Source organism: Canis lupus, chromosome 27 (assembly GCF_003254725.2).
Source record: "Canis lupus dingo isolate Sandy chromosome 27, ASM325472v2, whole genome shotgun sequence".
NCBI classification, from domain to species: Eukaryota; Metazoa; Chordata; class Mammalia; order Carnivora; family Canidae; genus Canis; species Canis lupus.
The window spans coordinates 42,307,412-42,326,042 of NC_064269.1; the positions used below are offsets into that span (position 1 = coordinate 42,307,412).

The 18,631-nt window shown below is 47.8% G+C and overlaps 2 protein-coding genes across 3 annotated transcripts in view; one reads left to right on the forward strand and one right to left on the reverse strand.

The window, feature by feature from the left end:
* The window catches only part of DDX11 (DEAD/H-box helicase 11), a 35,104-nt gene that overhangs the window by 5,923 nt on the left and 10,550 nt on the right, over nucleotides 1–18,631 (forward strand). For both annotated transcript variants that reach the window (XM_025461786.3, XM_025461787.3), the window contains exons 4-13: nucleotides 5,737–5,985; nucleotides 6,457–6,543; nucleotides 6,886–7,043; nucleotides 13,335–13,380; nucleotides 14,247–14,354; nucleotides 14,563–14,659; nucleotides 15,077–15,279; nucleotides 16,862–17,014; nucleotides 18,163–18,209; nucleotides 18,540–18,619. In XM_025461786.3, coding sequence (XP_025317571.3) covers nucleotides 5,737–5,985; nucleotides 6,457–6,543; nucleotides 6,886–7,043; nucleotides 13,335–13,380; nucleotides 14,247–14,354; nucleotides 14,563–14,659; nucleotides 15,077–15,279; nucleotides 16,862–17,014; nucleotides 18,163–18,209; nucleotides 18,540–18,619 — 1,228 coding nt within the window. The remainder of the gene's footprint in view (nucleotides 1–5,736; nucleotides 5,986–6,456; nucleotides 6,544–6,885; nucleotides 7,044–13,334; nucleotides 13,381–14,246; nucleotides 14,355–14,562; nucleotides 14,660–15,076; nucleotides 15,280–16,861; nucleotides 17,015–18,162; nucleotides 18,210–18,539; nucleotides 18,620–18,631) is intronic.
* LOC112669019 (cytochrome c oxidase subunit 5A, mitochondrial-like) lies at nucleotides 121–688 on the reverse strand. The gene has a single exon (XM_025461789.3). The coding sequence runs from the start codon at nucleotides 665–667 to the stop codon at nucleotides 212–214; it is 456 nt and encodes a 151-aa protein (XP_025317574.1). The 5' UTR covers nucleotides 668–688; the 3' UTR covers nucleotides 121–211.

Consider the following 18,631-nt stretch of genomic DNA (forward strand, 5'->3'; position numbering starts at 1 on the left):
TTGCCTTTTAAAGTTTGTCTAGTTATTATTATTATTTTTTTTTCAAACTCATTTCCCTTTTATTAAAGTCCAAGTTACCATTACATGGTTTGGTACTCAATAAAGGAAAACTTGTTCAAATAAGGTAATATGTTATCATCAGTATTTCCAGGTGATTGTTTACAATCAAGTAGCATTATGAATAAATCCTTGAGAAGCCCATCCATGGGTTTTACACTTTGTCAAGGCCCAGTTCCTCTGGAGTGGAGATTCCCAGTTCATTTAAAGTTGGTCTAAGTTCCTGGATGACATAGGGGTAGATTTCCTTATGAGGTCCTGCTTTGTCCTTAACAACCTCTAGGATGCGAACTGCACTAGCAAAATCATTTAACCGTCTGCATGCCCGTAAAGCAGCATCAATGATTTTGGGTTCTGGAACCAGATCATAGCCAACAAGTGTGTTCATCCCTTTACGCAATTCCCAGGCATCAATATCTGGCTTGTTGAAGTATGTCACCCAGCGAGCATCAAACTCCTCATCTGTCTCGTGTGACCCGTGGGAGTAGCAGCGAACTGATTGGACAGCGGTGGCAGGGCTGGGGGCCGGGGCTGGGTACCGGAGGCCTTGGGGGCTGGCTCGGGCGGCGGCGGCGGCTACGGTGCCACGGCGGAGAGCGGCGCCGAGCATGACGGCGATGGCGGCGCGCAGTGCGAGTGTCTAGTTATTAATATACCTTACACCACTATCTCTCACACATCCAGTAGTCTCTCTGTATGATATTCCATACAAAATTACTGCTTAGTCTGGCTGCTCGGCTGCCATAACAAAGTACTACAGACTGGGTAGCTCAGATGACAAATTTCTTTCTCATACTTTGGGAGGCTGAGAAGTACAAGATCAAGGTTTGGGCAGCCTCTGGCTTCTAGTGGGGACTCTTCTGGATTGTAGAGGGCCCCCTTCTCGCTGTGTCCTCTACAGCAGTTTTATCAGATCAGGGCTCCACCCTGAGGATGTCATTTAACTGTAATCTCCTTTCTCCAATATAGTAACATGGGGGTTAGGCCTTCAACAAATGAATTTGTAGGGGGACATAATTCAGTCTATAGTAATTACTAACTCCATTTTACCCTGGAGATTTCCTTCTTCAAGTTCTCTGTCTACTCCTAAGATCTGTTTCACAACTGTTGTACTAGGGATTTCCCTTCTCTCCTTTAAAAAAAAAAAAAAAAAAAAAAAAAACAACTTTATGGAGTGTAATTGACATGTAATAAAATATACCCCTTTTAAATCCACAAGTTCAATGAGTGTTAACAGACGTAAACCCCTATGTAACCACCACCACAATAAGGATGCAAAACATTTCCATCAGCCCAGGAAGTTTGTTATACTTTTGGCTGCTGTCCCTTCCCTCTAACCCCCACCCCACCACAGCCAGCCAGTGATCACTTTCCATCTCTCTCTCTTTTTTTTTTTTTAAGATTTTATTTATTTATTCATGAGAGACACAGAGAGAGAGAGGCAGAGACACAGGCAGAGGGAGAAGCAGGCTCCATGCAGGGAGCCCGATGCGGGACTCTATCGCGGGACTCTATCCCAGGACTCCAGGATCATGCCCTGGGCCAAAGGCGGCGCTAAACCGCTGAGCCACCCGGGCTGCCCTCACTTTCCATCTCTTAAGACGAGTTCTGTCTTTCTAAAATTTCATGAAACTGCAATCATACAGTAAGTACTCTTTTGTGACTAGCTTCTTTTGCTCAGCCAGCATAATAATTTGGGGATTCATCCATGTTGTTTTATGTATTCTTATTCTTTTCTGTGTTGGATTCTCTGTTTTCCAGATTTTGTATCTTCTTGGTTTACTTCTTGTTTGGGTAGAGAACATTCCTGAAGGGTTGGATAGGAGATAAGATTTTGAGACTTGGCTGGGGAAAATGTATTAATGTGTCTTTTCACTTAATTAATGGCGATAGCTCGGTTGGGTGTATAATTCTAGCTGCAGAATGCTTTTCCCTCACAGTTGGCTCCCTCTACCCCCTGGTTTCCATTGTTGCTGTTGGGAGGTCCAATGTAACCTGTACCGCAGTCCTTGGTGACTTGATTTACTCCACCCTCCAGAGTTTTCAGGTTATCCTCTGTCCTTTGTATTGTGAAATCTCGTGTTGGTGGGTTTGATGAGTGTTTAGTTCTTTGTATTGGCCGCTTGATGGGCACTTTGCATCTAGAGGTCTCTATTTTTCCATCTGAGACGTTTTCTCACGTTTGATAATCTTCCTGATACTCTCATTCTTTGAATTTTGGATCTCCTTGCTAATTCTGTAATTAGGTTTTCTAATTGCCCATCCCTTTGGGTATTATGGTTTATTTTGCTTTTGCTTTGCTTTAAATTCTACTTCCTCAAGATTCCTTTGACTTTTTTTGTCCAGTCTTTCTATTCAGTTTATTTCTGTTATCCTAGCCTTAATAGTTAAGAATTTGTTCTTATTCTTTTTTTTTTTTTTTTTTTTAAGAAAATAGCATCCGGTTCTTATTTCATGGAAATGATCTTTTTGAGGTTATCAGTTAAGTAACATTTTGAATTTTTTCCACCCTGCATTGCATTGTCTCGTCCATCCTTAGCCCTCCCCCAGTTTGGATTCTGTGTTTTGTTGAGAGACTTTCCTCAAATGTCTGGTGATCCTTGGCTGTCTTCTGTTGTTATTCAACAAAAAGCTACCACAGGGCTAACCAACAGGCCTATGGTGCAGGCTGGTTGTGAACTGATGGGCTGGCCTCTCTGTTGGGGCCTCAAGTGACCAGTGTCTGTGTGATTTCTCTCAAGCCAAGCAGTTTTTCTAGGGAAGGCTACTTTAAACTCTTGCTTTTTAGTTCCAGCCTGTTGTCCAATATTCTTGAGGATGTCCGGGTGTATGTGGTCTTTCACTTACTGTCCTGCTTTGAGTCCAGCCCTCTTCCCCACCCTTCTCTGGACCTGCCATCTCCAGAGCCCCCCTGGCTAAGTGCTTCCAGAGAGTGCGTATCATGTTTTCTGTTGGGAGGGCATGTCCCTGGCAGTTGTGGGGTTTCTGAGGAGGAATTGGAGATCTCTGCAGGCACTTAGGCTTACCAGTGCTCTGCTTTCCGCCTCTCCTAAAACCTATTACTTTGCCGTCTTCCACTTTCTTTGTTTCTGGGGTTTTAAAACCACAGCCTCTTTTCCTTTGGTGTAATTTTAGCGTGTTTCAGAAAAAACACAGAAGAGCACACATTCATTCTACCCTGTTTATCCTGAAGGCTCAGGTCCCCATCTCAGCCCTCTGTCCGTTCCATGCAGCCTGTTCCTCTGCTCAGCCCTTCTTGTCGATGTCCTTGGTTCTCGGGCCTTATATCCATACCATACTGTTACTTGCTGTGCCTTACCTGCTAGACCTCTACCTCGGTGGCCAGGCTGCCTGCTTAGCCCCTGATGATGCCTGCTTCCCTTGTATGTGTCACCTTTTTAGTCTTCCATGAGTCTACCATATCGTGCTGACCTCTCGACCTTGTGCCCGTTGTGCCATGTGTAACACTGCAGTTTTGTGCGCTCTGAAACCTGGAGTCCACGCTTCACAGGGAGATGTGACGCCCTGCAGATCGTATGTGAAGTTTGTGCCTGTGGGCATTTTCTGGAGAGCTCTGTATGCCAGGATCAGGCCCAGTGCTTGCTTTGGTGTGGGTGTTTAGAATGAATTAATTTCTGTATTGTGGCATAAGTTTTATAGCTGTGCTGTCTTGGATGACACTCCGCGAGATGTTCAAAGCTGGGTATGTTGTGGGTACTTTATTAAATCTATTTTCTAACCTAGATGAGCATTTGGTCATACATTCCTTTAACGTTTTCCAGCTTTTTGTTGTCTAACTAGAGGTTATAGAATTGCAGGCCTCTGTTCTCCTTGCTCTTTGTGTTAATGCAGGTTCATGGTTGTTCCTGGAAGATATCTCAACCATTCCCTTAGGAACTTCCTCAGCTCACTTTCCAGGGGAGGGTGCTGGCTTTCTGACTCTGGGCCATTGTCAGAGGGGGGTGTCTCCCCTGCCCCTAGCTTGGTGGTGGCTAAAGTCAGTGGCTCCCCATTTTACTGGCCATACAGAATGGCTGCTCTTCAGGCTCTGCTGGGGAGTGCTGTTTGGAAGTCTTTGCCATTCTGTATTTATCAAAAACTGAAAGAAACAATATAGATGGGGCTTTTCCAGAGATACATCATCTATTCATTCTTCAGAAGTGCCATTCTGTCATAGGACCTTACGAGAATCTGATGGAATAGGGTCTTATTCCAGAATGTAATTTATTATTATTAATAGCAAAAAATAGCTCCAGTTGCTCACTTATGTAACAGGTATTGTTCTAACCCTGTTGTAGGTATTAACCTTTATGGGTATGAACTTAATGCTTGCAGCAACACTTTGAGGAAGGTACTGTTACACGCACGCATGCGTGTGCGCACGCGCACACACACACACTTTTTTAATTTATTTTTTAAACTGTTTCTATTTTTGTATATGTAGAACACACAAGCCTAGAGAGGTTAGCCTTAGGTCACAGAGCCGGTGAGCAGAGGAGCCAGTGTTTGGCCAGGCAGCTGAGAGCGTGAAGCCTTAGCCACTATGCTCTGTTCTTTCCCCATCTCTGAACACTGTGCATTTTAACCAACAGTTTGTTCAAGCCCATATGAGGTTCAGGACCTTTTTGGATACTCCCAAGATTTGCCTGGGTTAAAACAGGCTCAGAGAACTGACTGCCTGACCAGAACATGTTGGCTCTGGAGAGGCTTGCCTCAACTGAACTGTCCTTTGGACCCCAGAAGCAGCAGCCTCCTAGAAGGACTGTCTCAGTCCTCCCACCACCATAACCGAGTTCCACAGGCTGGGGACTTAGACAACAGAAACTTACTCTTCACAGTTCTAGAGGCCAGAAGTGTAGGATCTTGGTGTCAGCAGGTTGAGTTCCCTCTCAGGCACATGATAGGAGACTGTTCTGTCCTCTCCTTAGTGTGTAGGTGGCCATCCTCCCCTGTGTCTTAGCGTGTTGCCTTCCTTCTGGGCGTATGCCTTGGTGGCCCAGTTTTCCCTTTGTGAAAGGAAACCAGTCTCACTGGATCAGGGCCCCCTTTCCTCCTAATGAGTACAGGTAAGGTCACATTCTGAGACCCTTAGGGTTAGGACTTAATGTATGAATTTGAGGGGACACACACACTTCAACCCACAACAAGGACCCACGGGAAAATTCTGGTCTTTACATTAAGAATTGTATTCTCCAGAGCAATTAGTTTGCTTTAAAATTTTTTTGAAAACTGAGACTCACGGGACTGATCATGTTCTGTCTGCATGTGGGCTGTATTAAAGCATAGAGCCAAATGTGGCTCTCCCTTAGTGAGTATATAGGATTGCAAGCTATGTATATTTTGGCTTTAATTATTTTGGGGGGCCATTTATCTAATTCTTCACCTTCTAATTATGTTAACTTGTAGCACTTATGTGTAACCTGAGAAGCCACATTAATTTATCTTAGGAGCAGTGAGCTATATAATTAAACCAGGAACTTTATTTTTATTTCTTCCTTTCTCCTGTTTTTCCTGGCTGTCCTTTTGCTAATTCCCTTCCTGTCCTGTCCCAGGTTGGTTTTAGAGCGCCTTCTAATATTCAAAGTTAGACCTTCCTGGAAGGCTTGCTTAAAATGGGAAATGTCATTTGGAAAGCTTTGGTTTTTATTCTCTTTTTTGAAGACCTCTTTCCTCCTGTAGGGAAAATCTTTAAGTGTCATTTGTGGAGCCCTTTCCTGGCTCCGTGACTTTGAGCAGAAGAAACATCAAGAAGAGGCACGTCTCCTTAAAGCTGGAACTACTCCCCTAAACGATGGGAAGGAGCAGCCCCCACCTCTCTCTGCCTCCTGCAAAAGGACCCCAGACACCCTGAGCCCTGCGGGAGAGCCTGACTGGGTGACTCAGTTTGTGCAGAAGAAAGAAGAAAGGGACCTGGTAGACCGACTGAAGGTGAGCTGGGGGGGCACAGAAGATGGGTGCCCTCCAGGAACCAGGCCTGGGTGGTAATTTGGGGTTGATGCCGGGAGTTAGTGTGTCCTGTGCCTTTGCAGCGCCTTCCTGAGCCAGTGCTGTGCCTGAGCCGTCTTTTTAAAGCTGATGTCAATAGGCCTTCTTTAGACAGGTGTTGATGGTTCCATGCATTACCCACCTGGGAAAGGAGCCTCGCCATTGCCATTGGCAGTGCTGTTTAGTGGCTTCAAACTCCATTAAGGGAATGAATTTGAGTGTGTAGACCTCAAGGTTGTGGGGCAGTGGCCGGGGGTAGGGGTTGTGTGTGTGCTGCCATCCCTGGAATGTGTTGGCCACAGAAGAGAGAAATGGCCTATGTGCAGAGGCCCTCGGCTGAGCTCCAGACTCTAGAAGAAGGCCATGGTTCTGGACTTCTGCAGGAGTTTCCTTTCTGGCTTCTTCACCCCCTAGGAGGAGCAGGTCAGGAGAAAGAAGCGGGAGGAACGCCTGCAGCAGATGCGTCACAACGCACAGCTCAAGTATGCAGCCAAGCGTGTGGTAAGTGTCTTCTGCGGGGGTGGCAGGGATGGTGCGCAGGCACCATCATGCCGCGTGGGGCCTCATGGTGTCACTCTCTTGGGTGAGTGGCCAGGGCCTTCATCTTCTGGCCCTGATTCCTGCTGGCTAAGTTCTCACTGACCCTAGCTGCAGCTGGAGCTGAGGTATTGATACCTGGGCTGTAGACACCGATAGGAAAGCGAGAGGCCTGTGGGAATGGCAGCGTGCATGCTGTGAGCCTGTGTTGTCCTCAGTTGTCACCACTCTGAGGCAGACTCAGGGCAGCCAGGGGGCACTGGTATTGAGATTCCTTTCTCTCCTGCTTGCAATGCTCCTACGCAGAGACAGGAGGAAGAAGAAATGGAGCGTCTCCTCTGCCTCAGCAGGGAGATGCTTGCGGCAGGAACCGGGGCCAAGCCACTAGAGCAGCTGGCATCTGGGGAGGAGGAGCTGGTCCTTGCCGAGTATGAGAGTGATGAGGAGAAGGGAGCGCCTAGCGGGTAAGGTTGTGCTTCTCCTTCACCCACCGCCCCTTCCCCGGTCTACCCCGGGGCTCCCAGGGACACCCCTCCTATGTCCAAAGAGAGACAGGCTGCTTTGTCCCTCACAGGGCATCCGAAGGACCTGCTTGCAGCCAGGCTCCTCCTGAGTGTGCATAAATGGTGGGGATGTGGCCCCCAGTCTTTTTCCTCTGCTGGCACTGGCTTCCTGTGTAGGAACTCCGTGACCATCATGACATGTGTGTCTCCCAGTCGCACCCAGCAAGGGGCTGTGTCTTAGCTGAGGCCAAAGGGCTAGGAAGCAAAGGAGCAGGGACTTGCACTCAGATGGGCTGGCTCTAGACTGGTTCTAGAGCTCTTTGCTCCCACATGACGTAAACTATCAACGTATTGTTTCCTGAGTTGTCTTTTCCACCGTCTGGCTTCCATCTGGGCATCTGATTTGTGAGTAGTAAGCTGCTGGGTGGAGTAGAAGATGCTGAAGATGACAGCAAGGCTGTCAGGAGGTCACACTGCCCCTCGTGGGAGGCTCCTTTTTCATCCATGCTTCAGTTAGACAAGTGACCTCTGAGGGTTTGGTGTAGGTGGGGCGTGGTTCCAGATGCCAGGTATGATGGACATGACCCCTGCCCTGGGAAAGCTGTGTGTGGTTGGGGGGTGGGGGTGTTGGGATAGATACACAGACCGTAACTGTGTGAAATGAGCACGTTTGCCTGTGAGGAAAATAAAACCGGTTGCAGTGGGTAGAGCATGGGATTGCACTTCTAGGTGAAGCTAGGAGAGGCCTCCAGGGAGGTGAAGAAGGGTGAGAAAGAGCTGTGGGAGGACCTGGGAGGAGAACCCCAGTCAGAGGCCTGCTGGTGCCCTGGTCTGGAAAGGGGACCAGGTTTGGTGGGTTTGAGGGACCCACAGAAGACTCTGGGGCTGAGCTAAGAGTGAAGGAGGGAGAGGGGGAAAGAAGGGGCAGCCATCTGTTTGGGCCTGGTACTTCCCCTGAGGATTCTGGGTGTTTTTCTCATGTGGCCCGAGTAATGGGGTTTGGGCATTAGGAAGGGCATTAAGGTCATTTTGATATCAGTGGCTCTTTCCCCAAGGCATAGGTGCCCCTAGGGGTCATTCCTTTTAGGCTCCCAGCTTAGAGGGGCGTTTCCTGCTCCTCTAAAGGGAACTCCAACTTCCATGTGTCCCACGTTGTCATTGATGCTGTGGCCACTGTGTCTGCCTAGAGCATAGCTCCGGGGTCTGAGACTTTCTGTGACTGGTAACAGAGAAAACCTTCACAGCCTGTCTGCAGCGCACCTTCTCACTTCACCCACCTTCTCACTTCACCCGCAGATGCTTAGTGTCCTGGCTGCCCGGACTTCTGCTCCCTCAGCCTTAGTGAGATAGAATTGGGATGTAATGTTGCGTGAGTTTAAGATGCATATCTTTGATTTGATACACGTGCAAAATGCCCGTCATGATAAAGGCAGTTAACAAATCCATCCCCTCATGTATGTAATGTTTCTTTAAACAGGTGCTCCCCTGGCACCTGCCTGTGTAGGAGTACACAGTATAGTGTTAACGGCAGTCCTCATTCTGGGATCCTGGAACTTAGTTATCTTATAATGGTCTCTACCCTTTGACTGCCTTCACCCCACTCCTCAGCCCTTACCAGTCTACTCTCTGTTTCTAGGAGTTTGGTTTTTTAGATCCCACATGTGAGATGACACAAGACTTGTCTTTCTCTGACTTAACATCACTTAGTGTAATACCCTTAGGGTTCATCTGTATTGTCACAAATGGCAGAATTTCCTTCCTTTTTATGGCTGAATATTTTCTCTCTGTGTGAGTGTGTGACATGTTTTTATCCATTCATCTGTCAGTGGATACTTGGGTTGTTTTCATTGTTTTCTTTAGTGCTGCAGTGAACATGAGGGTACAGGAATCTCCTTGAGATAATGGATTTCATTTCCTTCGGATATATACCTGGAAGTGGGATTACTGGATCATACAGTACTTACTGTTTTTAATATTTTGAGGAATGGCCAAGCTGTTTTTCAGCTCTTTTCTAGAGAGTGGCTGCACCAGTTTACATTCCTGCCCATAGAGTACAGGGTTCCCTTTTCTCCACATTCTTACCGACACTTATCCTTTTTGTTTTTTTAAGATTTGTTATTTGAGAGTGCACACACACATGCCTGTTTTTTTTTTTTTTAATAAGATTTATTTATTTATTCATTCAGAGAGAGCGAGAGAGAGGAAGAGGGAGAGGCAGGCCCCATGCAGGAAGCCCGATGTGGGACTCGACCCTGGGTCTCCAGGATCACACCCCAGGCTGCAGGCGGCGCTAAACCGCTGCGCCACCAGAGCTGCCCACACACGCCTATTTGCACACAAGCACACAAGCGGGGTTGGGGCGGGAGAGAGAGAAGCAGGCTTCCCACTAACCAGGGAGCCCAACATGGAGCTCGATCCCAGGACCCTGAGATCATGGCCAACCAACTGAGCCACCTAAGTGCCCCTGGCCAACCCTTATCTTTTTTTTTTATTGCAACCATTGTAACAGATAGGTTTCCATGGGGGATCAGTGACGTTGAACATTTTTTTCATGTACCTGTTGGCCATTCGTATGTCTTTGGGAGAATATCTATTCAGTTCCTCTGCCCATTTTATCAGATTATTTGTTTTTTAGTGTTGAACTGTAGAAGTTCCTTTTACATTTTGGATATGAACCCCTTATTAGGTGGTTTGCGAATGTTTTCTCCCATTTCTTGGTTGCTATTCCATTTTGTTGACTGTTTCTTTTGCGAGTGCAGAAGCTTTTCAGTTTGACATGATCCCGCTTGTTTATTTTTGCTTTTGTTGCTTGTACTTCTGATGTCATGCCCAAAAAAATCACTGTGAAGACCAATGTCATGAAGCTTTTTCCTTATGTCTTATCTAGGAGTTTTATGATTTTAGGTCTTACATGTAGGATTATAAACCATTTTGAGTTAGTTTTTGTTATCGGTATAGCGTAGGGGTTCTGTCTCATTCTTGTGCATGTGATTGTGCAGTGTCCCCAGCACCAAATTGAAGAGCCTATCTTTTCCTCCCTGAGTATTCCTGGCTCCCTCGTCAAGGTACATACTACTTTACTGTACCTGCATGGCTTCATTTCTGGGCTCTGTTCTTTTCCATTGGCCTTACATGTCTGTTTTTATGGTAGTACCATCCTGGTGTGATTACCATACTGTTTTCATGCCAGTACTGTATTGTTTTGATTGTCATACTGTCTGAAATCAGGGAGTGCCTTCAGCTTTGTTCTTTCTCAGGATTGCTTTGGCTATTTGGGGTCTTTTGTGTTCCATATGATTTGGGGGATTTTTCTTTATATCTGTAAAAAATATCATTGGAGGGATCCCTGGGTGGCGCAGCGGTTTAGCGCCTGCCTTTGGCCCAGGGCGCGATCCTGGAGACCCGGGATCGAGTCCCACGTCGGGCTCCTGGTGCATGGAGCCTGCTTCTCCCTCTACCTGTGTCTCTGCCCCTCTCTCTCTCTCTCTCTCTCTATGACTATCATAAATAAATAAAAATTAAAAAAATAAAAAAATAAAACATTTAAAAAAATATCATTGGAATCATGATAAGGGATTACATTGATCTATAGATGGCTTTCAGTAGTATGGACATTTTAGCAGCATTAAATTGACCTGTGAACATGGGATATTCTGCTATTTGTGTCGTCTTCAGTTTCTTTCATCAGAGTCTCGTAGTTTGGAGTGTACAAGTTTTTATCTCCTTGGTTAAACCAGTTCCTAAGTATTTTTTTGGTTTTGCTGCCACTGTAAATTAGACTGTTTTCTTTATTTCTGTCTCAGTTAATTGTTAGTATGCAGAAATGAAATTGATTTCTTTGTGTTGATTTTGTACCTGTAACTTCACTGAATTTGTTAATTAGTCCTAACAGTTTTTTGGAGCTATCTTCAAGGGTTTCATATGTATAATCGTGTTATTTACTAACAGATAGTTTTGCTTCTTCCTTTCCAGTTTGGATGCTTTTTATTTCTTTTTTTGCCTGATTGGTCTGGTTAGAACTTCCACAGTGTTGAAGAGGTAAAAGTGGGCACCTTGTTTTTAGTCCTTGTCTCAGTGGAAAAGCTTTCATCCTTTCACTGTTGGGTATGTTAGTCCTGTCATAGATGGCCTTTGTTAGGTCGAGGTATGTTCTTTCTGTACCTACTATGTCAAGTGTTTTTATCATGAACAGTTGTTTGATTTTGTCATGTGTTTTTTCTATGTCTATTGAGCTGAGCATGTGACTTTTATCATTCTACTGACTGATGTATCACATTTAATAATTTGTGTATGTTGAGCCATCCTGTATTTCAGGGAGGAATCCCACTTGATCATGGGGCATGACCCTTTTAATGTGCTAATGAATTCGGTTTGTGAGTATTTTGTTGAGAGTTTTTGCATGTATTTTCATCAGATATATACCAGCCTGTAGTTTCTCATCTTTGTAGTGTCATTAGGTGGCTTTGGTATCAGGGTAATGCTGGCCTTGTAAAATGAGCTTGGGAGCGTTCCCTCTTTAGTTTTTTGGAAGAGTTTGAGAAGGGTTGGCATCATTTCTTTAAATATTTGATAGAATCTGACAGGGAAATCATCTGGCCCTGGGCTTTTCTTCACTGGTGCTAGAGGCCTGCTCCTTAACCACAGATTTTAGGACCTGGATTAATTAGAACTAATTTCAGTTCAGGGCTGAGATGGCCAGACCTCTTGATGCATCCCACCTCAGGGAGGTAGGAGCAGCATGTGCCCCATAAACCCTTTGCCACCTGCCTTCCAGATTGCTGGCTCACTCTTGTATTTCTCAAGAGCCCCCCTCGGGACAAGAGAAAGCACTTGAGTGGGGTTTGTGAATATTAGAGAAACAAAGTGCTATTTAGGGTCTGGGCCTGAGCCATTATTCCTGTGGATTGACTTCTACAGCTTCTAGTGTCCTGACATTTCAAGAGACTTGGGCCTCTCTGAGAACACAGCCAATTCTGAATAGAACATTTTTGCTCTTCATTTCTTTACACATCCAGCTTCTTACCTACATCCTATTGAGTTTGCTTACTTTGTGGTAAATAATTTAAATCCAGGCCTTTCAGACAATGCTGACTGAACAATTGTTTATTTATTGACCCGGAAGGCAACCCTATAAATAACTCCTCTTCTGATTGCTCAAGGAAATTGGCATTTCTGCGCCGCCCCCCCCCCCCCTTTATTTAATTAATTTACCAGGTGATTGAAAAGAGTCCCAGTGCTGGCTCTGCCGGGGGATCGTGTCTGTGAAAGGTTTTGTGTTTTCTGAGGAGCCTGGACTAATCCTGTTGACTAACCGTGCGGCCTTGTAATGCAGGGTTGACATCCCTCCCAGCCCTCAGTGCATGTGGGCTCTTCATGTGTTATTGGGGAGGACAGCCCTGAGGTGCCGAGGAGAGAAGAGGTCTACCTGGTTCTGGGGGACAGCGTCTTTTATTCGGTCAGTTAGTTGGTCGTGACTTTTCTTAGGAAGTATGCATGGAGTTCCTGCTGTGTACCAAGGCCTGGGTGGGACCCCAGCACTCAGAAGCAAGACATCCCCGAGTCCTGCCTTTGGACATGAATCTGGAGGGGTGGGCAGACCAAGAGTAAATGGTTTTTGAATGAGATGGGTATTACAAAGAATAGGTGCAGGGGGCTACAGCATTGTGTCGCGGGCCAGCCAAGCCTCTAGGGGAGGTCAAGGAAGGCTGCCCAGAGGCTGCGGTGTTTATTGGCCATCTCAAGGTTGACAGAGTTGGCTAGGTGAAAGAGGACATGAGGGGAGAGCGCATTCCAGGTAAAGAGAACAGCATATCCAGGGCTCTGAGGTGGTAAAGAGTGAAGTTCTGTGGGGAGCTGAGAGAACTCCAGTTTGCTGGAGAGTGGGCAGTGAGGACAGAGTCAGAGACCGAACCTAGGCTTTGGGAATACTGTGGCCTTGTCTCAATCCCTCCTGAGTGACGGAGGATGGGCTTGGCGTCAGGCCGACGTGTCTTCCTGTTGTGTCTTCCTGACAGCGAGCAGGCACTTGCTTTGGTGAAACTTTGTTGCTGGGATGTGTCTGTCCCCCTCTGGCTCAGAGGTCCAGCCTCAGCTCTGCTGGCCTCCAATGACAGGAATTGCCTCTTATGAGCTTAGGCCCGGGGCTAGTTGCTGGCACATGGTAGCTGCTCAGTTAAGTGTTTTTACTTGACCTGAGTTCCCTGAGAAAACTGTTTTTTTCTGTTATTTTTTTCTGTTATTTTTCTCTCTCAGAGTGGACGAGGATGAGGATGATCCAGAGGAAGAACATGTAACTAAGGTAAGACATTGTGTCCTGGGTATTCTGGGCCTGGTCCTGAGAGCAGGGCTCTGTGTGTCCTCCTAGCTGTTTCTCACTCTTTCATTGCCGAAGAGACTCTAGCTTCCTGACCCTGGGGTTCACCGGACCCAGACCTTGCTTTTGAGGTGCTCACTTGGCAGGCACCTGGACCAGTGGTGTGTCTGTGGGGCGGCAGGGGGTGAGGGCTGGTTGGAGCAAGAGCACCCTGCCCTATGGCTCCCTTATTTGTGTTTTGTTAGCATGGAGTGCTATGAGGTACGTAGAGTTCTGACACCTGTCATGTTTAAAAGCGTGTGGTTTTCATTTGTGTAAGACTTCTGTTGTCTCTCTTTAGGGTAGATATTTCCCCCCTACTTCTCTTCCTCTTTTCTCGCTCTTCTCAGTCTCAGAGGAGCATAGAGCACAGCTCAGCACCCCTCACCCTGTTCAGTGCCGGTTCCCCAAACCCTTTGGGAGGTGTATGTGGGCATCCCACCCCACACACACTCCCCAGAATCTAATCTTTCCCTCTTGGGAACCACAGCTCAGGAAGACAGCCTGTCCTCAGATGACCAGGCCCTGAAAGGGGCTGGGTTAGGGGCCAAAGCAGGACTGAGGGGAGGGGACCTCCATGTTGTGGGTGTTCCCATACACTTCTGGAGCCTAGATGGGGAGAGAGGGACTGCCTGGGCCCAGTGTTAGTAGAGATCTGCTATGGGACATAGTCCCGTTGCTCTAGGTTTGTGTATTTATGGTTGCTCTCCCCACTCCCTCATCCTACGAGGCCATGCATTCCTTGATGTACAGAGAATATTTGGAAGTGTTGTAGTCTCCTCCTTGAAATCCCCTGCCTTTCCTCGGAGCAGATTTACTACTGCAGTCGGACGCACTCCCAGCTGGCTCAGTTTGTGCATGAGGTGCAGAGGAGCCCCTTTGGCAAGGACACCAGGCTTGTCTCCCTCGGCTCTCGGCAGGTACACAGAGGCATTGGGTCTTAGGCCAGGGGGCTGTCCTGCTTCCTTTCCTGGGTGTTTCTAGGCATGGAAAGGTGGTGGGTCCAGGGCAGGCTGCACGGGGGGAGGATTGGCCTCTTCTGGTTCTCGGCAGGGCTGGGCAGGCCCCGGCGGGTTGTTGTATATCATGTAGTCATTGCTGTGCCTCTTTCTTTCTCCTGTCTTCTAGAATCTTTGTGTAAATGAAGATGTGAAAACCCTGGGTTCTGTGCAGCTTATCAATGACCGCTGCATGGAGATGCAGAGAAGCAAACACGGTAGCCACAGTATGTGGAGCTGTGGAAAGAGCCTCTGGGACTCTCATTTAGCCTTGGGGCAGTACTGAGAAGGGATGGGAAGGGAGGCGGTGTGCTGGAAGCAGGCCAGTGACATGGTAGAGAGACAGTTTTCTCAGTGGCTGTGATGGCAGAGCAGACAGCTGGGTCCTTCCTAAAGATCGTCTCCTTGGAAAAAGGTGTTTTGCTTTTTGGGATAGTGGCTAGTCCAGAACCCTGGCTCTAAGATGATTTTATTGGCTTTTTCTAGAGAACACAAAGTTAAATGCCAGAATGGTGTGCTGAGACCATCCTAAGCAGTACTTGGAAGGTTTTATTAGACCCTGCTCTACGGAGTTAGGTCTTGACATCATAGACCCCTTCCTGGCCCCGTGGAAGTTGTCATTCCTTCTGCCTTTGTCCCCTCAGAGAACAGAGCTGAGGAAGAGAAGCCCAAGAGGAGAAGACAGGAGCACCAGGCCGCCTGCCCCTTCTACAACTATGAGCAGCTGCAGCTCCTCCGAGACCAGGTCCTGGTGGGGGTGAAGGACATTGAGCAGTTGGTGGCCCTGGGGAAGGAGGCTCGAGCCTGTCCCTATTATGGGAGCCGGTTTGCCATTCCAGCAGCTCAGGTAAAGAGCCTGGGGGTGTTGGGCAGTAACTCTTGACTCCTACTGTGGCCTCAGCCATGAGGGATTTCCTCATTCCTCTTAATTCAGGAGGATGTCCCTGGCTGTGGTTGGACTGACCACACTGCACCCTGGTGCCCTGTCACCCCCTCTGTCCTGGTGTGTAGGGACGGAGGTGGCCCCAGGTCCCTTCTGGCTCTGGGTTGTAGGAACATTTGGCCTTACTGGGGGCATGAGAAGAGCCAGGAAGTGTACAGTTCTAGTGAAATCAGAATTGGGGGCAGAGCTAAGAGGATGCAGTCAGGGTGGCATGGAACAGAAATATGTTTCCACATGGCCTTTTGGATGAACATCCTGACCTAGGCACCTAGTTACCAGTGTGGGAGGAGACGGTCTTCTTTAGACTTGCCATGTTGAGTCTCATCTTTACACACAGAAAAACTGTCAGTTTGACAGATCAAAAATACTGTTATTTGGTACAGTTTTATGATCTTCTTGCCACTGCGTAATTCGAGCGACTTTTGAAATTGGGCTTCATTTGTGAAGAATTCCATACGAGCAGGAAGAAATTAGGTAGGTTTTCAGAGATTTAGGGAACAATGTTAGTGATGACTTTACACGGCAGTTAAATGATTGTTAGTATACTACCCCTGAACTATGTTGCATGAGTGCTCAGAGGGAAATTCTAGAAACTTCGCAGCCCCCATCTTTGTCACATGTCCTTTCTGGGGGGTCACAAGGTTAGTGCCATAGATACCTGTGAGCACATATAGTAAGATGTCCTGAAATTTTCATGATCTTGACTTTTTGAGACACTTGTCAAACCTTGTTTTTGCTTTGTAGTATCCCAATGAAAAAGCAAAGGCAGGTATTACCCATACGTATGCATGAGGACACAGGCCCAGAAGGGCTAAGTGATTTATCTGTTTTCTCACATCAGGTGAGTAATGGAGCCAGGATTAAAGCTGGGCCTTAGTTTCCCAGTTTTCTGGATTTTCACTTTATCAGTGTTCTTTTAACTGGGAAACCGTCCTCACAAGTAGCACTTAGAAATTTACAGAATGCTTTTATTTTTGTTGCCCTAACCTCCAGCCCTTAGCCCTCATTTGAGATAGAGTTTAGCAAGTCCATTTTGTAGATGAAGAAACCAAGGCTCAGAAAAGGTTAATAACTAAGTGAGTTTCCCAGAGTCACACAGCTGGGAAGTAGCAGCTCCAGGACCAGAATGCAGGGTGACCCTATAGTACACCAGGGGAGCCTTGGGCGCCTCAGGGGCTACCTCAGGGGTATGCATCAGGCCGAGCACTCCTCTCTGCTTCCCTCTTCCCACCCCTGCTCTTGGTTCAGTTAGAATCAGATTGGTTCCAGTTTTGTCGCTTTTGTACTTAATGTTCCACGTGAAACTTGAGGCAAGGGTATGTTGCTAAAAGCATAGTACCCTGCCCTAGCTTTCCCTCTTGAACGTCCCTGCACATATTCTGGGTGGGAAAGCCATTCCCACCAAGTGCTTAGATGAGGCGGAACCCAGCTGCTAGAGCAGGGAGTCTACTGCCACTCAGGTGGTGCCCCCCCCCCCCTCCCCCAGCTCGTGGTGCTGCCCTACCAGATGTTGCTGCACGCGGCCACCCGCCAGGCCGCAGGGATCCGGCTGCAGGGCCAGGTGGTGGTCATCGATGAGGCGCACAACCTGATTGACACCATCACGGGCATCCACAGTGTGGAGGTCAGCGGTTCCCAGGTGGGTCGGCCTCCCCCTTCCTGGGTCTGGGCCTGCTGTGGGGCACCGGGATGGGGAACGTTTTTCTGAGTGCCCAGCCCTGGAATTCGTCTAGCGACGGCTTGGGAGAGGGTGCACTGAGTCGAGGCAGTGGCCTTGTCGGAGGCTGACTGGCTTCCCAGCAGATCTTAGAACTCTGGGGACCCAGCTCAGGCAAGATGGCTCATTTCCTTGCTCCTCACTGGCATATGTCATCCCGAGTCCCTCCGGCCCAGGATGCTACCACCTAGTTCTCTATAACCCAGGATGATGGAGTGAGGGAAGCAGGGGTCCTCACATAGTTGATGTCTTGGGCATTGCTTTGAGGGGTGCTCTGGGTTTCTAAGAGCCACTACTTATTACCTATTCTGTGCCCCGCACCACATGCAGTATCATGAATTTTCATGCTGCCTCCATGTGGGCTGGTGTTCCCAGGTAACAGAAAACTCTGAGATTCAGTGGGGGTTTAAGCAGTGTACTGAAGGTCACACAGCTCATGAGTGTGGAACTGGGACTTGATCCCTGGTTTCTGACCTTTGAAGTTCATGTGCTATCCCACCACTTTTTTTTTCTTTTAAAGATTTTATTTATTTGAGAGAGAGACCATGAGCAGGGGCAGGGGCAGAGGGAGAAGCAGACTCCCCACTGATGTGGGGCTCACTCCCAGGACCCTGAAATCGTGACCTGAGCCAGAGGCAGATGCTTAACCAACTGAGCCCCCCCAGGTGTCCCTCCCCCCACCCCACCACCACTTCTACTGACCAGTGCCTGGGTTGAACTTAAGCCAGGATGTAATGGCTACCTTGAACCATCAATATGCTTAGTGGAAAACACGTCTTTGCCCAACCTGGTAAAAACTAGCAGGGAGATTCATTACCGGAGAGATTCAACCTCTTGCTCTTTTCCCTGACCCAAAGTGGATGGTGTAGCTGACCCTCCTTGTCTTCCTCTCTCAGCTCCCAGCAGCTTCAGGCCTTATAAATCTACTTTTTGCTGTACCCAGGCCTACTACTTTCTTTGCCTTGGCTGCCATGTGGCCTGGCTGCCATTTTCTAGGTATAACCTAAGATACCACTGGCTGCTTGCTCAGAACCTGGGCTACCTTCACACCCATTCTTTGTTCTCTCCAGCTCTGCCAGGCCCATTCCCAGTTGCTCCAGTATATGGAACGATATGGGTAAGACACTGCCTCTTGAGGGGGAAGGGAAAGTCCTGCTCAGTCTCTGAGAGAAAGCACTCGGGTCTCCATCTCTGGCCTGGGCCCAGCACCAAGTAAGCCAGTGTGCTGTTCACCTAGTGTTCATGGTGGTGTGTACCCCATGTAGGCCGAGGATACTCAGGATGTAGCAGCTGGCTGTGAAGGCCTTGAGTCACAGCGAGCTTTCTTTGGGGGCATATCTGTCGCTCGTGGCCTACTTTGAAAGACACAAAGGCCTCAGCCTGAGGCACTTGGAAGGGAAGTTGCTCATGGGGTACTACCACTTGATGTCCATTGATGTCTCCTCAGGAAGCGTCTGAAGGCCAAGAACTTGATGTACATCAAACAGATCCTGTATCTGTTGGAGAAGTTTGTGACTGTGTTGGGTGGTAAGGAGCACT